At 40.8% G+C, this 21,004-nt stretch overlaps 2 protein-coding genes across 3 annotated transcripts in view; one reads left to right on the forward strand and one right to left on the reverse strand.

Annotated features, from left to right (window-relative positions):
- Positions 1 to 17: 17 nt before the first annotated feature.
- On the reverse strand, positions 18 to 6,801 carry rgp1 (GP1 homolog, RAB6A GEF complex partner 1). 2 transcript variants are annotated; one of them, XM_062066017.1, is made up of 9 exons: positions 6,765 to 6,801; positions 6,162 to 6,277; positions 3,435 to 3,568; positions 3,281 to 3,364; positions 3,068 to 3,217; positions 897 to 1,043; positions 693 to 820; positions 452 to 629; positions 18 to 385 (listed from the first exon to the last, which is right to left on the reverse strand). In XM_062066017.1, exons 2-9 carry the CDS (start codon positions 6,275 to 6,277, stop codon positions 162 to 164), a joined length of 1,161 nt encoding a protein of 386 aa, XP_061922001.1. In that variant the 5' UTR covers positions 6,765 to 6,801; the 3' UTR covers positions 18 to 161. The 2 variants fall into 2 exon arrangements, with proteins under 2 accessions (XP_061922001.1, XP_061922000.1); XM_062066016.1 differs by lacking the exon at positions 6,765 to 6,801 and adding an exon at positions 6,433 to 6,752.
- Positions 6,802 to 6,999: 198 nt separating this feature from the next.
- gba2 (glucosidase, beta (bile acid) 2) overlaps positions 7,000 to 21,004 on the forward strand; it is a 28,107-nt gene continuing 14,102 nt past the window's right edge. The window contains exons 1-8 of the mRNA XM_062067016.1: positions 7,000 to 7,120; positions 7,360 to 7,877; positions 16,433 to 16,524; positions 16,625 to 16,740; positions 16,815 to 17,033; positions 17,097 to 17,336; positions 17,416 to 17,518; positions 20,194 to 20,347. Coding sequence (XP_061923000.1) covers positions 7,648 to 7,877; positions 16,433 to 16,524; positions 16,625 to 16,740; positions 16,815 to 17,033; positions 17,097 to 17,336; positions 17,416 to 17,518; positions 20,194 to 20,347 — 1,154 coding nt within the window. The 5' untranslated portion in view covers positions 7,000 to 7,120; positions 7,360 to 7,647. The remainder of the gene's footprint in view (positions 7,121 to 7,359; positions 7,878 to 16,432; positions 16,525 to 16,624; positions 16,741 to 16,814; positions 17,034 to 17,096; positions 17,337 to 17,415; positions 17,519 to 20,193; positions 20,348 to 21,004) is intronic.

Consider the following 21,004-nt stretch of genomic DNA (forward strand, 5'->3'; position numbering starts at 1 on the left):
AATATACACATACACTGTTTGTACTTATTAGTCTGTCAGCGTCTTCATCTTCATTTTAATGAACATGAAATCAAGTAAAAGTCTAAAAACATGGCAATGTTCATTATAAGGGATATGTTATGGTGTCAAAAGTGCCATTTTCTGGCCTATAAAGGTGGAAGTCAAATGTTGATGCTGTTGCTTCCTGTGAACTGCGACTCGTAGGATGCCAGGGCTGGGTTGGTGGGCAAGATCTTGATGGGCAGGTCCCAGCTGAAGGTATCTACTTCCACGTGCTCCGCCCCGGTCCACACCGTCACTTTTGACTCGTTCCGAAGCACAGTGGGCAGCTCAACGGGCTCCCGCGCCGTAACGAATTCAAAGTGCAGGCGCCACCTCAGGGTAACTGTTGCAAAAATATTAGCATTCACTTCACTGGGATGTCACTTAGGAAGTGTAAGCGGGGACTGACCTATATCTGTGCTGAAACCCGGTGTGACGTTAAGGGGAGCATGGAGGGAGAAGTGGCTGGATGCCGTGTGCAGGCAAGACTCCAGATGACGACCGTGTCCCGTCACACTGAGAGCCTGGCCAGGACGCCTCTGGTACTCCTGCTGTATCTCTTCCTCACTTTGGAGGCTCACTGAATACTGACAAATAGAGAAACATGAATACTTTATGCAGCGATACACCTAACAAGCACTGCACACTACCTGCAAGCAGGGAATGTCCCCCTCTGAGAAGTTAAATGTGCCGATGATGTCCTCTCCTAATCTGTAAACAGTCTTGAAGATGCAGAACTTTGCCACTTTTCCTCGAACATTAGTGATATTAAACATGTCTAGAGAACAAGCATACTATCAGTACTTCCAATGTCATGCTGAACAAGCAGAGATAAAAGAAAGATGGTGACCCACGTGGGCAGCGTCTAGATGTGGAGACCATGAGCATGTCTAGTGCTCTCTCCAACGGCCGAGCATCCCTCCGACTTGCTTCCTCTTCCTCCAGGAAGGGGTTTGATGGAGAAACTTCATCGTCCTGAGCGAATGAGGGTTCTGGCATGCCTACACATCAACATTATTATAAAACACTGGACAAAGATCCCACATTTTAGCTTCAATATATTTATAAAGGGAAACTACATATTAATAAACATTTAACATATAAATGTGTGTGATTCTAATTTCCATGTCTAGTCCCTCAGCAGGTTAATGGTAAAATTAAGGACAAAAACATTTGAAACATAGAGAGAATAACTATTGAAATACAAATGTTAGGCCACACACTGTCTCCAATTCATTATATACACTACATCAATACATATACACAGTGTTGGTGCTAGGAATTTTCAAAATGGGTCCCAGGTACTCCATCACGTCATAAAAATGGGGTCGCACAGTAAATTTTTGGGTTCATGCTTTTTGTAACCGTTTTGAGAACAAATGATAAATGTAATCATATCCTGTTATATCTCACATTCTATATTGTGTTTTGGAAAAAGGTTGTCATAAACGTTACTTAATTCATTAAAAAAAATGATACAAAAGAAAACAGATGTTTATGCATTTGTAAATGTATTCAGTTATAAACATTCATTCACTTTCTTCTTTCCTTCATGGATCTAAACTTTATCGCTAACGGTATTTTTTTCTATATTTTCATTTAATAAGTTGTAGGTGTTTTTATTTCAGTATAAAAGTGTAAAATGTTTTTTGCTTCAGTCATGAAATTATGATAATTGTTTGCCAATTGTATGACAAATGTAATTGATTATTCTCACCTATATGTAGATCATCAATCGTTTAATAACCGCCACATCTACACTTTCATGGCAAATAATGCCAACAAACTTAGAATTTTGCAAGTTTCAATGTCATTTAATACAGTGGCACTCAATGCCTGTGTTCCCCTTTAAGAATGGCGGTATATGGGGTGAGTGATGTGTGTAAGTAAGTGGGCAATTTAGGAGTTATATGAATTATATGAATATTTTGAGTCTGAAAAATAGGAGCGGTACCGCTAACATGTTCAGGAGTGTTAATAGCATGGTGGATGTCCGGATGGTTTTGTGGAAAACATTAATAAAGAGTTGTAACAAATTGACGGCCTTATCATTCCGACCAAAGAGCGGAACTGTAGAGACTCACTGGTGTGAGAAGGTGTAAATCTCGCGCCAGGCCGTACCCATATCCACAGCAGGTCTCCAAGGTGAACAGCCTCTGGCATGTTAGAACAAGATTTGTTGTTACCCCCAACAATACATCGGCCCTGGAGGGAAAATCTCCCCTGTGCTCCTCGACCACGGTCTGGGAGCCGACAGGCAGGAAAGGTGTAACATGTTTCTTGGTGCCTTGTGAGGCTGGATCTTTGAAAATCAGTGCACCCGGTCGTAAAGGTGTTCGTTTTATTAGCCCGTTTACATGGCGTGCAAAACATCTTTCCATCTTCATAAGTGAGCCATTTGCTGAAAAGTGGCTCCTGAAGCCACTTTTCATTGAAGCTTCGCTTCTCGGGTTTATTGCTCGACATGACGAAAACAATAACACGCGGGAGTCGTAATACCGGAAATGCAGTATTTGTGATCGATGAAACTAATAGGATAGGCAAATATAAGCTTTGGCTTCAGCCTATTCCTTTTTCGGTCATTCTTTTTCTTTTCTTTTCTTTTTGTGTATGATTTTTAAATATGTATAATCTGTACTGTTAAACTGGTCACACAAAATGGTTAATGGTTGATGGTTGATTATATGACCGAAATAAACTTATTTCATTCATTCATTCAAACTTTCGACGAATCAAAATTGAAGAAATTGTACCGGAAAGTTCATTACTTTTAAAACACAATAAACAGGGACGGAAATTTGACTCGGCAAATATAGACAAAACAAAACACTGGCGGAAAGCGATAATCGACAAAAAAACAAGTAAATCGGAGTTTTGACCCAGAGAAGGCAGGGTCGGTTAAAAATAAAAAAATCTGCGTCCGGAAATGCGCGTCCTTTCTGATTTCAATGCGTAAAAAGAAACAAAAAGTGCGTTAACGCCAACAGTGTATTCACCCAAATATATAACATCCAAATAGTCTCACCCTGCAGAACCAGAACTCTAAAGGGAACTCTGAGGAGTTTAATGGGAGAGTTAACCCTCTGACAGCCGATGGTGAGTTTGTAGACGTACTTCACCGCCTGGCCCCGGAAGCTGGGAGGGCCATCGATGGGTACTACCTCGCTATATGAATCTGAAACGTAAATAATAAGCATGTTGGCAGTAATGTATCACTTATAACCCAATGTAAACATACAGGTTTTGCTCTCTCCTGGATCCAGACACAGGTCACAGAATAAGATCTTGGGTGGTGTGTCCAGAACACACTGCCCTCTCTCGCCTAGTCAAAACAAGTTAGATATTGTTAGTGTTATGCAGGATGTCTTTATTCCATTTATGACATTACTGACCTCTGCTTGGAATGAGTACTGTGTCACTTTCAGCCTGAACATCCTGCTTGTTTCCCTGGCTTGGAAGGCTCACCCTGTTCTCACTGGCGTGGAACTGGCAGTGAATCTGGGCACTTGCCCACGCCAACATCTCACTAGGACACAGTAAACAAACCTTAACCTTAAAGGCCAAACGCTTGCATGCAAATACAGCATGGGTGTCAAACTCTGGCCCGCGGGCCAAAATTGGCCCGCCGTGTAATTCCACTTGGCCCTTGAGGCGATATCAAATTAACACTAGAGCTGGCCCGCCGATTAAATACAGCGGCGGTGCCGCGGTAACACCGCATTCACCGCTAATTCTCATACTTGCCAACCCTCCCGGGAGACTCCCAAGTTTCAGTGCCCCTCCCAAAAATCGTCACATCCGCTTTTCGTCCGGTCCAACGAATGCTGGCCCAGTCACATAATATGTGCGGCTTCTGCATGCACACACACGTGAATGCAACGCATACTTGACCAACAGCGATACAGGTTACACTGAGGGTGCCCGTATAAATAACTTTAACACTGTTAGAAATATACGCCACACTGTGAATCCACACCAAACAAGAATGACGAACCCATTTTGGGAGAACATCCGCACCGTAACACAACATAACAAATACCCAGAATCCCATGCAGCCCTAAATCTTCCGGGCTGCAATATACACCCCCGCTTTCACCAAACCCCGCCCCCCAACCCCACCCACCTCAACCGACGCCCACATATATTGTGACTGGGCCGGGACGTTGTAAGAATGGATGAAAAGCAGACTTGACGACAGCTCGTAGAGGACGTTAAACGCAGTGCCTTTAAGGCACGCCCCCAAGACTGTGGTCCGGGTGGACTACGAGATATTATGACTGATGAACAACTTTGTTCGATAATGAAGGTTGCCTCAGCTCAAAGCCTGAGCCCCGACATTAATGAACTAGCATAGAAGAAAAGATGCCAGGTATCTGGCTTAGGCATATCAGATTAGATCAGTGTGGTGCAAACTGAGCAGTTTAAAGGCCTACTGAAATGAATTTTTTTTATTTAAACGGGGATAGCAGATCCATTCTATGTGTCATACTTGATAATTTCGCGATATTGCCATATTTTTGCTGAAAGGATTTAGTATAGAACAACGACGATAAAGTTCGCAACTTTTGGTCTCTGATAAAAAAAAGCCTTGCCCCTAGTAGCGTGACGTCACCGGAGGAAGGGCTGCTCACATTTTCCTATTGTTTTCAATGCAGCAAGAGAGATTCGGACCGAGAAAGCGACGATTACCCCATTAATTTGAGCGAGGATGAAAGATTTGTGGATGAGGAACGTGAAAGTGAAGGACTAGTGTGCAGTGCAGGACGTATCTTTTTTCGCTCTGACCGTAACTTAGGTACAAGGGTTCATTGGATTCCACACTCTCTCCTTTTTCTAATGTGGATCACGGATTTGTATTTTAAACCACCTCAGATACTATATCCTCTTGAAAATGAGAGTCGAGAACGCGAAATGGACATTCACAGTGACTTTTATCTCCACGACAATACATCGGTGAAGCACTTTAGCTACTGAGCTAACGTGATAGCATCGGGCTTAACTGCATATAGAAACAAAACAAATAATGGGCCGTGCGGGCCCTAATAAGCCCCTGACTGGAAGGATAGACAGAAGATCAACAATACTACCAAACTCTGTACATGTAACTACATGGTTAATGCTTTCCAGCTTGGCGAAGCTTAGCAATGCTGTTGCTAACGACGCCATTGAAGCTAACTTAGCTACGGAACTTTGACAGAGCTATGCTAAAAACATTAGCTCTGCACCTACGCCAGCTCTCATCTGCTCATCACGACCCGTGCTCACCTGCCTTCCAGCGATCGACGGTACGACGAATGACTTCACCCGATCACCGATGCGGTCGGCGGCCCGGAGACGGAGGAAGTCAAGGTGAGGTCGCCGGCTAGCGCGTCTGCTATCCATCTCAAATTCCTCCTGGTTGTGTTGCTGTAGTCCACCGCTAATACACCGATCCCACCTACAACTTTCTTCTTTGCAGTCTTCATTGTTCATTAAACAAATTGCAAAAGATTCACCAACACAGATGTCCAGAATACAGTGGAATTTTGAGATGAAAACAGAGCTTTTTGTATTGGATTCAATGGGCTCCGAATACTTCCGCTTCAACCGTTGACGTCACGCGCAAACGTCATCATATCGAAACGTTTTCAGTCGGAAGTTTGCCGGGAAATTTAAAATTGCACTTTATAAGTTAACCCGGCCGTATTGGCATGTGTTGCAATGTTAAGATTTTATCATTGATGTATAAACTATCAGACTGCGTGGTCGGTAGTAGTGGGTTTCAGTAGGCCTTTAAAGTCCTGAATGGTTGGTTTATTCATTGTGATTTTATTTTCTAATTTATTAGCCCGTGGAAAAAGTTAATGTTGATATTTACCTCAGAAGGCTGCAAATAGAAAAGAGGCATTACATTTTTATTTAAATTGTATTTGATATGCCATTGATATTTTTTAATTAGTATTATTATTATTATTTGAAACTCGATTTTGCATGTCACTATAAAGTTATATAAGCCTTGCTTGTTCAATATTCAAAGCAAAACTTGTTTGGGTCCCTATTAAAAGGTTAATTTGTTCAGTTTTAAATTTTGGCCCACTCTGTATTTGAGTTTGACACCCCTGAAATACAGTGTACTGTACCTGCTTGCAGAGGTAGAGAAGTGTGACATAGGATTCCTGAAGGTAATGAGACACTCCATTAGTTCCCCGGCCAGAAAGACGGGGCCCCGCGCCATGGAGGCCACCACCTCGATCATCTGGAGGTGGGAAACAGAAAAAAAATGACAACAATCAACTTGGAGGATAAAATGCAACATAATACAAACAGCTAGTTGCTATATGCTACTGATGCCGTGCACAAACTAAGCCATTCTGAAATTGATGCGTAGTCAAATAGAACATTAACACACACCGTGTTCCCAAAAGAGTCTACAAATGTTCTCCTTTTACATTAAAAACCGATGTTCAATCCACTTATTTGAACGCAGCAACGTGCAAAATGGCCTTAGTTTCTTCCGGGCCCAGCATAGCTCATCTACTTAGCTACTGTAAACAAAAGTCTGCCTGCGTGGGACGACCAAAACAGAACCGTGGAAAAAAATAAATAGCCACAAATATCAACTAATGCAAGCGTGCTTGGCATAATAAAGGTATTAAAGGTTCGAGTAGTGTATCAACCCCCAATTAAACACTTTTGATTCAATTTAAAAGAAGAAAAAGCAAGATCGGGATTTGCAGCGCTACTTTTTGGTTGGCCAGCAAGTAAATGTCACGTGGCAGATCTGGAACACGCCACCGGCGAACAGTAGCTATGGTAACCAATATCATTTATTATCAGTATTTAAAAAAATGCATTTAACTTGACTGGTGCAATACATTAAAGTATACATTGATATCTGTCCTAAAGTATCTTGCTTTTAGACCACGATAACCAGTATAGAGATAAAAGAACCCCCCCCTTTTTTGGTCAAAATGGTTTCGCCGACTGAGTGTGCGCTGCTCTGTGTAAACTAGCCCGGCTGTCAATTGACTTCCTGGTTGCTAGCAGACGAGCATGTTCCACTAGTTTGAATTTTAAACGCCCGCAGATGCGCTTTAAGGTATGCCGGTGATCATGCGTCCACTTCAGATATATAATCAGTTAAATATTTGGTTTTTAAAAAGAAAGGTTGGACATAGTGCCGCTCACGCTCCTTGCAAGAATTGAGCGAAACACAACATAATGACACTGTTGTTGTTGTTTTTGTAACCAGCGAGTCATTGAGCTAACGGTACATTGGATGTTTGTGACTGACATAATTTGGTCCATTTAACCGTTTTTTCTTTCATTACATTGTAGGTGCAACCTCTGCTTGGCGCTACTATCAGTCAGCAACCCAACATCACTCCAGGCTGCACAGACGACTGGTTTTCCAGCGGATTTTCGCAAATAATGGCGCTGGGTCCTCCTGCTTGAATGCACTTTTATCTGCCTTTTGCGCCTGACCCAGAAACAAACATATGCCAAACCGGTTTGCGTCAAAGTATTAACTTATCATCCCCATGAACATTTTGTCGTTGCTTCCATGACAGGCGCGCGTTGTTGACAACAAGGCAGTGACAGCTTCATTTTGTAAACACAAAAGTCATGCTTGGACTTTCTTCGCCAAAAAAAGAGGTCAAAATGAGTGCGGATTGGGGTGAGAAATCCACAGCAGACCTGATGAGCAGGTACGTCTCCAAGGAAGAGGGCCACCAAGTGCCTGTGGAGGGATGGCGCATTTGTTTGGCCCATGAATTCAAGGAAAAGAGGAAGCCTTTCCAAGCCAAGGATGTGTCGCTTACCAACATTGTCGGGCACTTTGGACTTGGAATCAGGTGAGGCTCTCTTTCTTCCATCATTTGCATGTACAAACCCTGTTTCCATATGAGTTGGGAAATTGTGTTAGATGTAAATATAAACGGAATACAATGATTTGCAAATCATTTTCAACCCATATTCAGTTGAATATGCTACAAAGACAACATATTTGATGTTCAACCTGATAAACTTTTTTTTTGTTGCAAATAATCATTAACTTTAGAATTTGATGCCAGCAACACGTGACAAAGAAGTTGGGAAAGGTGGCAATAAATACTGATAAAGTTGAGGAATGCTCATCAAACACTTATTTGGAAGATCCCACAGGTGAACAGGCAAATTGGGAACAGGTGGGTGCCATGATTGGGTATAAAAGTAGATTCCATGAAATGCTCAGTCATTCACAAACAAGGATGGGGCGAGGGTCACCACTTTGTCAACAAATGTGTGAGCAAATTGTTGAACAGTTTAAGAAAAACCTTTCTCAACCAGCTATTGCAAGGAATTTAGGGATTTCACCATCTACGGTCCGTAATATCATCAAAGGGTTCAGAGAATCTGGAGAAATCACTGCACGTAAGCAGCTAAGCCCGTGACCTTCGATCCCTCAGGCTGTACTGCATCAACAAGCGACATCGGTGTGTAAAGGATATCACCACATGGGCTCAGGAACACTTCAGAAACCCACTGTCAGTAACTACAGTTGGTCGCTACATCTGTAAGTGCAAGTTAAAACTCTCCTATGCAAGGCGAAAACCGTTTATCAACAACACCCAGAAACGCCGTCGGCTTCGCTGGGCCTGAGCTCATCTAAGATGGACTGATACAAAGTGGAAAAGTGTTCTGTGGTCTGACGAGTCCACATTTCAAATTGTTTTTGGTAACTGTGGACGTCGTGTCGTCCGGACCAAAGAGGAAAAGAACCATCCGGATTGTTATAGGCGCAAAGTTGAAAAGCCAGCATCTGTGATGGTATGGGGGTGTATTAGTGCCCAAACCATGGGTAACTTACACATCTGTGAAGGTGCCATTAATGCTGAAAGGTACATACAGGTTTTGGAGCAACATACGTTGCCATCCAAGCAACGTTACCATGGACGCCCCTGCTTATTTCAGCAAGACAATGCCAGGCCACGTGTTACATCAACATGGCTTCATAGTAAAAGAGTGCGGGTACTAGACTGGCCTGCCTGTAGTCCAGACCTGTCTCCCATTGAAAATGTGTGGCACATTATGAAGCCTAAAATACCAGAACGGAGACCCCCGGACTGTTGAACAACTTAAGCTGTACATCAAGCAAGAATGGGATTCCACTTGAGAAGCTTAAAAAATGTGTCTCCTCAGTTCCCAAACGTTTACTGAGTGTTGTTAAAAGGAAAGGCCATGTAACACAGTGGTGAACATGCCCTTTCCCAACTACTTTGGCATGTGTTGCAGCCATGAAATTCTAAGTTAACTATTATTTGCAAAAAAAAAATAAAGTTTATGAGTTTGAACATTAAATATCTTGTATTTGTAGTGCATTCAATTGAGTATGGGTTGAAAAGGATTTGCAAATCATTGTATTCCGTTTATATTTACATCTAACACAATTTCCCAACTCATATGGAAACGGGGTTTGTAAAATAGTGTTGCAACTTTGCTATCATGCATTGTGAACAGCTCAAATTAAGTTAAGTTAAAGTTAAAGTACCACTGATAGTCACACACACACTATGTGTGGTGAAATTACCCTCTGCGTTTGACCCATCCCCTTGTTCCACCCCCTGGGAGGTGAGGAGAGCAGTGAGCAGCAGCGGTGGCCGCGCTCGGGAGTAATTTTGGTGATTTAACCCCAGAAATTCCAACCCTTGATGATGAGTGCCAAGCAGGGAGGTAATGGATCCCATTTTTATAGTCTTTGGTATGACTCGGCCGAGGTTTGAACCCACGACCAACCGATCTCAGGGCGGATAAAGTTAAAGTTAAAGTACCACTGATAGTCACACACACACTAGGTAGAGAAACAATCACATGTTTACATATATTAAATAACTTCTATAAGTTCGTGTAGGGCACAGGTGTCAAACTCAAGGCCCGGGTGCTAGATCTGGCCCGCAACATCATTTTATCTGGCCCGCAAACACCTGGAAATGATATGTGTGAATAAGTTTCTTAATATTTTCTCACTAAATGTAATAGATTTTTTTTCATTTTGACAGAAAGCATATATGTACTGCTTGAAATTGCATACTTTTTAAACTTGAATAGTATCCAATATTCATCATCATGCTTTCCAAGCATGTTTTTGTCTAAATAAAAATAAATACTTAAACATCTGTTTGACTTATGATTTTACAGCAAACTACCCATCAAGTTAATAAAAATGACATTACATTTTACAATGTTCTTTACAGCATATTACTGTAAATTGAAAAAAAAATGACCATTTTTTTTGCGTTAAATTTCTGTTGACTGAGCTGCAATATTGTTACTGTAAAACGGGTCGGGAACCTTTTTGGCTGAGAGAGCCATGAAAGCCAAATATTTAAAAATGTATTTCCGTGAGAGCCATATAATATTTTTTAGCACTGTATACAACTAAAGGTGTGCATTTTTAAGTAAGACCAACATTTTTAGAGTATAATAAGTCTCTTATTATTTTTAATAACATTGTTATTCTGAAGCTAACCAATAATAAATAAAATATTTCTTACCATTAATGCGACTTCCTGAACAGGTGCGGTAGAAAACGGATGCAGGGATTTTCAGTTCAGTTCAGTTTAGTTCAGTTCAGTTTCAGTTTCAGTTTCTGTTTTTTTCGAACATGCATACGATACAATGTAATTCATCACACAATTCCAGTTGTTTCATTACAGCACGTCCGAAAAGGAGTAGGAAGAAGCAGAGCTTATTTAATCCTACCCCTTTTCATACCATAGCATTGTATCCAATTTCCTTGTTCTCTGTAACAGAACAGTGAACAAATAAATAATAAATAAATAATATATCATAGTAAGCCTAAAAATATTAAATACATAAAAAATCTTTGTCTCAATAAAAACATTTTTTTGAAAAAAAAGGGTTCAAGATGTTCATCATAATTCTTGTACTGTGTACTTTGTGAACACTTGTGGTTTGAACAGTCTCTTAAACTGAATCATATTGGTGCTTTGTTTGATTTATTTGGTTAATCCATTCCATAATTTAATTCCACATGCTGATATACTAAAAGTTTTAAGTGTTGTACAAGTGTACAAATGTTTTAAATTCGATTTTTCTCTAAGGTTATATTTCTCCTCTTTTGCTGAGAAGAATTGTTGTACATTAAAATGCATGGGAATGTTTTATATTTCAAATGTTATTTTTAACACTGTGATTACCAGCGGTATATTCATTACTTACCATTTTAAGCAATGTCAGCTAAGATTTATCTGAGAGCCAGATGCAGTCATCAAAAGAGCCACCTGTGGCTATTACTGTAAATGGAAAAGCGGTACATTTTTGTTTACGTTAGAAAAACTAGCAGCTAAGTTGCCAGAATAAAAAAGGAACTTGTACTGTTTTTCCATTAACAATATAATGTTAATTTTAATAGTAAAATTCTGGCAACTAAGCTGCCAGCTTTTTCCGTAAAATCCCCCCCCCCACCCCCCCAAAAAAAACAAACAGTGGTACTGTTTACCATTTACCGTAAAATGTTGTAAAAAAAACAACACTATTTTTTAGTAAAATTTTGTAAATGTAAAGTTTTTACTGTAAAATTGACAGTCTACTTAAAACAATTTATATAATTAATAATGAAATCCAGAGGCAAATTCATACATTATTCGCTGTTACAAGCGGCCCTCTGCTGGCAGCCATAGCTGCGATGTGGCCCTCAAAGAAAATGAGTTTGAGGTCCCTGGTGTAGGGCATTGGAGTTGCCCTGCCTACACTTGCAGTGCAGGAGTGTCATTTAACACTCGGCCTACTACATTATATTGTGGCCAGCTCTCATTTCCACCCACTGGAGGACAAACATGCTAAAATGTGCAGTGAGTTGACTGTATTATTGCATAGTATTAATATCTTAAGCAAATGAGTCTACAAAAGATGCCACCATAATACTGGAAATGCACAGAAACTAGGGATGTTCAGATCAGGGTTTTATGTTGTCTATTCTGATACCAAATCGGCTCAACCGAGTGAGATTGGCCAATACCGATACTGATCATGTATATTAACTGTAAAGGTTTCAATTTATTTAGGCTGTGTCCCATTGGCAGTTTAAAAATATCAACACAATGTTTAAACTAGTTCCATATTATCTCTTATTGCATACATTTGTTTGAGCAAAACAAAGTCAATGGTACACAATAACTAAATAAAAGCAAAAACCTAATGTCTACTACTCAAAGTCCTCCTGTGTCCAGGGATTTATTCCTGGAGTTTGTAAACATGACCAAAAACAACAAAACAATGATTTTGAGACTATAAGAAAATCGACCTAATCACTTTTGTATTGATCATATACTGATACCACTCTTGATATTGACAGTACCAATTTATGGATCAGTCCGCCCTCTTTCCTGTCAAGTTCTGACTGTGACAATGCTGACACACAAACATTTGTTATATTATCCTTGCTCTTGGCCCCTAATAATCCATCCATCCATCTCCTTCCGCTTATCCGAGGTCGGGTCGCGGGGGCGGCAGCCTAAGCAGGGAAGCCCGGACTTCCCTCTCCCCAGCCACTTCGTCCAGCTCCTCCCGGGGGATCCCGCAGCGTTCCCAGGCCAGCCGGGAGACAGTCTTTCCAACGTGTCCCTGGGTCTTCCCCGTAGCCTCCTACTGGTCGGACGTGCCCTAAAAACCTCCCTAGGGAGGTGTTCGGGTGGCATCCTGACCAGATGCCTGAACCACATCATCTGGCTCCTCTCAATGTGGAGGAGCAGAGGCTTTACTTTGAGCCCCGCCATCCGCCCCAGGAAACTTATTTCGGCCGCTTGTACCAGTAATCTTGTCCTTTCGGTCATAACCCAAAGCTCATGACCATAGGTGAGGTTGGGAACGTAGATCGACAGGTAAATTGAGAGCTTTGCCTTCCGGCTCAGCTCCTTCTTCACCACAACTTGTTGTTAATTTCCTGTTATTATCTGCTTACTTTCTTCTCTAACTTAGTTCCATCCACACTTCTTAAACTTTACTAAGCACTTATTTATTGGTGTTGTTTAAAGCTAACTTAGCGATTAGCTTTGTTAATAGCATGCCTGCTCCTGGCCTGCACTCTTTGTGTAACATGTTTAGCCCGTGTGTAAACTGTACCGTGTCCTCCAGTGATGATAATAATTAATAATAATGATAATAATAATAATAATGATACCTAAGATACAAAGAAATGCAGTTTATTTGCCGTAATGGAAGATTACGGATGGATGATTATTATTAGCTTAGGGGAGCGGCTCCACACTGTGTATGGAGAGAGACGCATAATTAGTTGCCAGCGGCTTGTCAGCCGGGAGACTGAAAATAAATGCAGTGTCAGCCAAAGAAAATCGGTGTTTGTGATTGGCATTTATCTTCAATGGCAATCACATGCCGTTTCACAAAAGATGGACTGATGCTTGTCGGTGGTTGATCGATCAGCACAACTCGAACAGAAACCAGTCACAATGCACAGAGTGTTTAAAAAGTGAAGGGCAGTGGATAGTGGATACACTGACTTAGACTTAGACAAACTTTATTGATCCACAAGGGAAATTCTTTCACACAGTAGCTCAGTTACAAAGGATGGAAATGATAACGCACACAAGGGCACAAAAATAGGGTGAAAACAAAAGGTATAAAGTAGACTAAAAATGTACAATGGTAGCAATATAAAATATAACATATATGTAATATTTACATATTATATATACAGCATATAATATACACTACCGTTCAAAAGTTTGGGGTCACGTTAAAATGTCCTTATTTTTCAATGAAGATAACTTTAAACTAGTCTTAACTTTAAAGAAGTACACTCTATACATTGCTAATGTGGTAAATGACTATTCTAGCTGCAAATGTCTGGTTTTTGGTGCAATATCTACATAGGTGTATAGAGGCCCATTTCCAGCAACTATCACTCCAGTGTTCTAATGGTACAATGTGTTTGCTCATTGGCTCAGAAGGCTAATTGATGATTAGAAAACCCTTGTGCAATCATGTTCACACATCTGAAAACAGTTTAGCTCGTTACAGAAGCTACAAAACTGACCTTCCTTTGAGCAGATTGAGTTTCTGGAGCATCACATTTGTGGGGTCAATTAAACGCTCAAAATGGCCAGAAAAAGAGAACTTTCATCTGAAACTCGACAGTCTATTCTTGTTCTTAGAAATGAAGGCTATTCCACAAAATTGTTTGGGTGACCCCAAACTTTTGAACGGTAGTATATATATATATATATATATATATATATATATATATATATATATATATATATATATATACATCTTTTTCGGCGTTGCTTCAAGTCCAACAATGAGGTGTATTAATGTACTTTTTTTTTTTTTGTTAGGTCTGGACCAATAACCAATAAGTCAAATAATTGAACAATAAATTAAAATTAAATTGATACATTTTGCAGGTATCGATAAATTGCCATGTTCGTGTGTTTGTTTTCTTCTTTTGTTGCTTCCAACCAGTGTGCAAGAGGTTTCACTCTGTGCATCGCTCTTAGCACATCAATCAGCACAATCAAATGAACGCAGTGAACCCTCTTGTCTGCCTTCCACGTTTTTTTTGTCTCTTTGGGTGTAGGCAAGACTGCTCGCTTCCAACAGCTACAGAGTCTCGCTCGTGATTGAAAAGATAATTGCAAAGCCAAATGTTCTGGTGTGGGAATATGTTGGCTGCGAATCACATGCAAGATTAGCCTATCAACACGGGTGAACGAGCCAGTATGCCGAAATAGTTGGAAAGTGATACCAACACAAAAAGAAAAACACCCAAACCTACTTTTTTCCAACTGGGGAAAAAACTGCACTTCAATATGTTTAATATTTATTAGGGGCTGTTACATGTTTTTTTTTTTTTTTTTTTTTTTTTTTAAATCAGATTAATTACATTTCAGAATTTGGATTACATGTCCAATCCAAGGTGATTACTCGCTTGCATAACTAACATTTGCTTAAGAAAAGACCCCGATATTTGTACACAAAATCCGATTTTATTGTCAGAATGTCAACCGGGAACATTTTTAAACATTTTACTCAAATGGTAAACTTGGTAAGAGTTTTATCTCAAGTCCTTTGTAGGCTGTATTTTGAAGTGAAATTTATCAGCGAGCACACCAGTCAGACTCTTTGCTCATCTTTTACTGACGTATGCGTTGATCTGATCACTAACCGTATCTTGGTTAAGGTAAAAGAGCTTGTGCAATTACAATATATTGCATGAATAATCTAAGTGGGTACAGAATTAATGCAATCATTTTTTTGTGATTAATCATATGAGTTAGCTTGATAATTTTGACAGCCCTCATGTTTATTGAATTGCAATTTTTGCTACCAGAGATTGAGAATCAATTGTATTATTGTTTGTTTACCTATTTAGGATAATTAAAAGGCATTATCCAATTACAATGCTGAAACACTAATGAAAAATAAAGTATTGTGTTCGAAAGAGTTACTTGCATTATTATTAGACCGGAAAAAACGTACAAAAAATAGCATAATGATCTCAAAAATATACCCAAAGCTTGACCTGTTGATACTATAACAATCTACAAGGTTAACACAGTTCGCTTCTCTTTCTTCCCCTCCATTTATTTGCTTTCTTTTGTAATTCAAGTTATCATTACATATATGTATTATTGCATTTGAAACTATTGTATTGTTGATAATAGTAATTTTTGTTTTAGTCATTATCAATAGCGCTATTTCTTTGGTATTTGTATTGCTCCATTTTTAGTGTAATAATGTCCATTGTCATTTCTGTTATTAATATTTACTTCACTAACTGCTTCTTTGCTATCACTTTTACCATCATATTTGTACATATCCTATTTGCTGATGCTGTTCTGTTGTTGTTGTTGTTGTTGTTGTCTCTGTCTTATTCCCTTCTTGTCCCCGCAATTTCCCCCTCTGTCTTCCTTTTTTTCTCTTTCTATCCCCTCCTGCTCTGGTCTGGCTTTGCCAAACATTAATATAAATCCATTTAATAAAGTCAAATACAAATAAGGCAACAAGAGAAGTATCCCACACTTCTCTTTTGTAAAGTAAATCTCTACAGCAAATATGGACATCTACATCAACAATATATTTTGCCTCTGTATCAGGACAGGACAAAAATATATATATAACCATGACAAGCAGACAGGGTGAAAAAATTACGCAATATACTATCAATTTAAAATCCAAAACATTATAAGATAAAACATTCCTCAGTTCACAGTGCATATTATGATTACATTAGTGCTTTATTTGGTCTCAAAGTAATGCTGACAATAATGTTGTTTTATCTGCAATAATTTGTGGAACATTATATTGTCTAGCATAATTTATCGGCCCAGGACTACTTTTTAGGCACAGAAATAAAATAATAATGGTCTCTTATGTGTTCGTCCAGGTATTTAAAATGGTGGTACAAAAAGACACAAGTGGAAAGGAAGGCGCCATTCATCGATATGTTTCGTGCGCAACCCTTGCGTCAAATATATGGTGGGTACACATCAACTCTGCAACAGACTAATAGGTTTTTGTCATAGAGGCTATGTTAAATGTGCAATGAGCAAATAATAAAGTCATTGACATTTGGTAGGAGCACCGCTTGGAGGCATTGGAGGAGGTACAATCACCCGAGGTTGGAAGGGGGAGTTCTGTAGGTGGCAGCTGACCCCTGGGATGTACCACTACAAAACTGTCACCGCCAATCAGGTATCCAGATTTCTGGAAAAAAGACGTTATGCAACACAGAAATCTTGCTAAAAAAGTATGTTTTTCTGTTTTAGTTCACAGTGTGCATTCGCCGCGAGGGTCAAACCGTTTACCAGCAGGTGCTCTCTGTGGAGCGCCCCCCTACGCTGCAAGGCTGGAACTGGGGTTACTGCGGCGAGTACGCCTTCTATCACGCCTTGTACCCGCGCGCCTGGACCGTCTACCACCTCCCCGGGCAAAACGTCACACTCACCTGCAAACAGATTTCGCCCGTCATCCCTCATGACTACAAGGTTGGAGACGCACGTTTACTAGCTTTGTGACGGACCACAGTGTGACGCAGTAACTCCTCGCAGGACTCCAGCCTGCCAGTGGCGGTGTTTGTTTGGAACGTGGAGAACAAGAACGACTACGCCTTGGATGTCACCATCATGTTTACCATGGTCAACGGGTCTGGACACAAGGACGACAAAGGCGGAGGACACTGGAATGAACCATTTCATCTGGAAAAGGAGGGGGATGCGGTGTCTGGAGTCTTGCTACATCATTCCACCTCTGTGAATCCTTACACTTTATGCATCTCTGCACGAGAGCAGGTTTGATATTTATCTAAAGAGGATTCTGAGGGTTCCCTTGCACATGCACATTCCAGTAAAGTGTTTTGTTTTTGTTCAGCGTAACAGGGAAATCAGCCATCAGACTGCATTCAGTCCAAAGGGAACCTGCAGCAGTTTGTGGAGTGACCTCATCACTGATGGACGCCTGGACTCTCCCACAGGTCAGCCTCTTTGACGGTCCAACTGTATTCTATTTTTAAACAATTTTATATAAATGTCAGAGTTTCCACAGTAGTGTATTGGAAGGGTGTTGTCCAAAATATAGCGTTGATCTTTAAAGGCCTACTGAAACCCACTACTACCGACCACGCAGTCTGATAGTTTATATATCAATGATGAAATCTTAACATTGCAACACATGCCAATACGGCCGGGTTAACTTATAAAGTGCAATTTTACATTTCCCGCTAAACTTCCGGTTGAAAACGTCTATGTATGATGACGTATGCGCGTGACGTCAATCGTTGAAACGGAAGTATTTGGACACATTGTATCCAATACAAAAAGCTCGGTTTTCATCGCAAAATTCCACAGTATTCTGGACATCTGTGTTGGTGAATCTTTTGCAATTTGTTTAATGAACAATGAAGACTGCAAAGAAGAAAGTTGTAGGTGGGATCGGTGTATTAGTGGCTGGCTGCAGCAACACAACCAGGAGGACTTTGACTTGGATAGCAGACGCGCTATCCGACGCTAGCCGCCGACCGCACGGATGATCGGGTGAAGTCCTTCGTCGCTCCGTCGATCGCTGGAACGCAGGTGAGCACGGGTGTTGATGAGCAGATGAGGGCTGGCTGGCGTAGGTGGATAGCTGATGTTTTTAGCATAGCTCTGTGAGGTCCCGTTGCTGAGTTAGCTTCAATGGCGTCGTTAGCAACAGCATTGTTAAGCTTCGCCAGGCTGGAAAGCATTAACCGTGTATTTACAGGTCCATGGTTTAATAGTATTGTTGATTTTCTGTCTATCCTTCCAGTCAGGGGTTTATTTCTTTTGTTTCTATCTGCAGTTAAGCCCGATGCTATCACGTTAGCTCCGTAGCTAAAGTGCTTCGCCGATGTATTGTCGTGGAGATAAAAGTCACTGTGAATGTCCATTTCGCGTTCTCGACTCTCATTTTCAAAAGGATATAGTATCCGAGGTGGTTTAAAATACAAATCCGTGATCCACAATAGAAAAAGGAGAGAGTGTGGAATCCAATGAGCCAGCTTGTACCTAAGTTACGGTCAGAGCGAAAAAGATGCGTCCTGCACTGCACTCTAGTCCTTCATTCTCACGTACCTCATCCACGAATCTTTCATCCTGGCTCAAATTAATGGGGTAATCGTCGCTTTGTCGGTCCGAATCGCTCTCGCTGCTAGTGTAAACAATGGGGAAATGTGAGGAGCCTTTCAACCTGTGACGTCACGCTACTTCCGGTACAGGCAAGGCTTTTTTTATCAGCGACCAAAAGTTGCGAACTTTATTGTCGATGTTCTCTACTAAATCCTTTCAGCAAAAATATGGCAATATCACGAAATGATCAAGTATGACACATAGAATGGATCTGCTATCCCCGTTTAAATAAAAAAAATTCATTTCAGTAGGCCTTTAAGACCTAAACCAGGGGTGTTATTTACCTGAGAGTTTGTAATAGACATCAGCATGAATGGTCAAGGAAATAATTTGAAGTGCACCTTGTAGTCCAAAAAATATGGTACATCTTGACAAGTTTAACTCTACTTACAATTGCCCAGACTACTAATAGCTAAGAGCAGTTTTTTTGTTTTGGTTTGTTTTTTAGCAATTTTTGAGTCTGGTCAGTTTTGCGTCTTGTCTTTTGATATTGCCTCACCAATGTGGAGATGTGTTATTGATGTGGCAGGAGTTGAGGATGAATGCCATCAATAAGTTGTCCTGCCAAAAGTTGGTCATCTTGAGATTGTCTCAGTGAAGAGAGCGCCAAGAATAACCGCCTGTTGTTAACAGTGTTTACCCTTAACCCGGAAACAGAAGTCCCACTTAGTGAATATCTGATGACTAAATCTGAATCACGATGTAGCGAGGGCGATTGTACACTGTAACTATATACTTGTCCAATATAATAGATGCCATATAACATACACAAAGTGTAACATTATGGAGTTGGACAGGAGATCACAAATGTTCGCAACACAAGCATAGCTATTGGGGCTACCATGCTATCATTACGGTCACATTTTACCGGTATAGCTCGGTTGGTAGAGCGGCCGTGCCAGCAACTTGAGGGTTCCAGGTTCGATCCCCGCTTCCGCCCGCCTAGTCACTGCCGTTGTGTCCTTGGGCAATTCACTTTACCCACCTGCTCCCAGTGCCACCCACACTGGTTTAGATGTATTAGATATTGGGTTTTTCACTATGTAAAGCGCTTTGAGTCACTAGAGAAAAAGCGCTATATAAATATAATTCACTTCACTTCACCATGCTAGGCTAGCCTGTTCAGTTAGTTCAATTTACAGCTCCCATGTCTGTAGCTGACTGACAGATAGTTGGCAGAGCTGTATTTTAAGATGTGTAGTGAAGCCTGTTTTTTGTTTTGTTTACAAAGTGTCGGATTTATACAAGGGGTGAGGTAATTTAGCTCGGGAACGGTCACAGGCACTACCCAGGAGGTTCTTCCTTCATGACGGCACGAAAAGCTGGCCATTGTCTTTCAAAAGTTGAACGAGATTAGATCTCACGTTTGGTGTCCATAAACGAGCTTGAGGAAGCATATTTCTGTTAGGACATAATTCAAAAGCCACTTTTGTACAATAAGGAAAACTTAAATGAGACAGTTTTTTTACTGTTCTGTAACAAATCATCCAACTTTCTCCTGCAGGCTCCAGCCCGCCGACTCCCAAAGGAGAGAAGGTGGCAGCAGCATTGGCTGTTGGCTGCGCCGTGTTGCCTCAAGGTCTGAACACACTGGAATTCTGCCTGGCGTGGGACATGCCCAAAATTACCTTTGGTTCTCGGGAGAAGGAGCACCACAGGTAGGTTGTTCAGTTCACTTTCAGTTTATTTCAAACATGCATACAATACAATTACAATGTAATGCATCACATATTTCCAGTTGTTTCATGACAGCATGTCCGAAAAGGAGTAGGAAGAAGCAGAGTTTATTTAATCCTACCCTTTTTCGTATCATAGCAGTTTTTTGGTTCTCTGTTTGTAACAGAACAGTGAATAAATAAATGAGCGGCGTGGTGAAGTTGGTAGAGTGGCCGGGCCAGCAATCGGAGGGTTGCTGGTTACTGGGGTTCAATCCCCACCTTCTACCATCCTAGTCACGTCCGTTGTGTCCTTGGGCAAGACACTTCACCCTTGCTCCTGATGGCTGCTGGTTAGCGCCTTGCATGGCAGCTCCCGCCATCAGTGTGTGAATGTGTGTGTGAATGGGTGAATGTGGAAATACTGTCAAAGCGCTTTGAGTACCTTGAAGGTAGAAAAGCGCTATACAAGTATAACCCATTTATTTATTATTTATTTATAAATACTGTGATCTACGGGCCCAAACCAACCTCCCAGAGACAGTTCTGTTAAGGTTCAAACGCAGCAGCGTTGTTTTATTCAGTCACTTTTCTGAATGCAGGTTAACTTAAATTCCTCCCGACAAACAAATTATCGCATTTTTCATGCTTGATCAGGTC

Source organism: Entelurus aequoreus, linkage group LG12 (assembly GCF_033978785.1).
Source record: "Entelurus aequoreus isolate RoL-2023_Sb linkage group LG12, RoL_Eaeq_v1.1, whole genome shotgun sequence".
Classification (NCBI taxonomy): Eukaryota; Metazoa; Chordata; class Actinopteri; order Syngnathiformes; family Syngnathidae; genus Entelurus; species Entelurus aequoreus.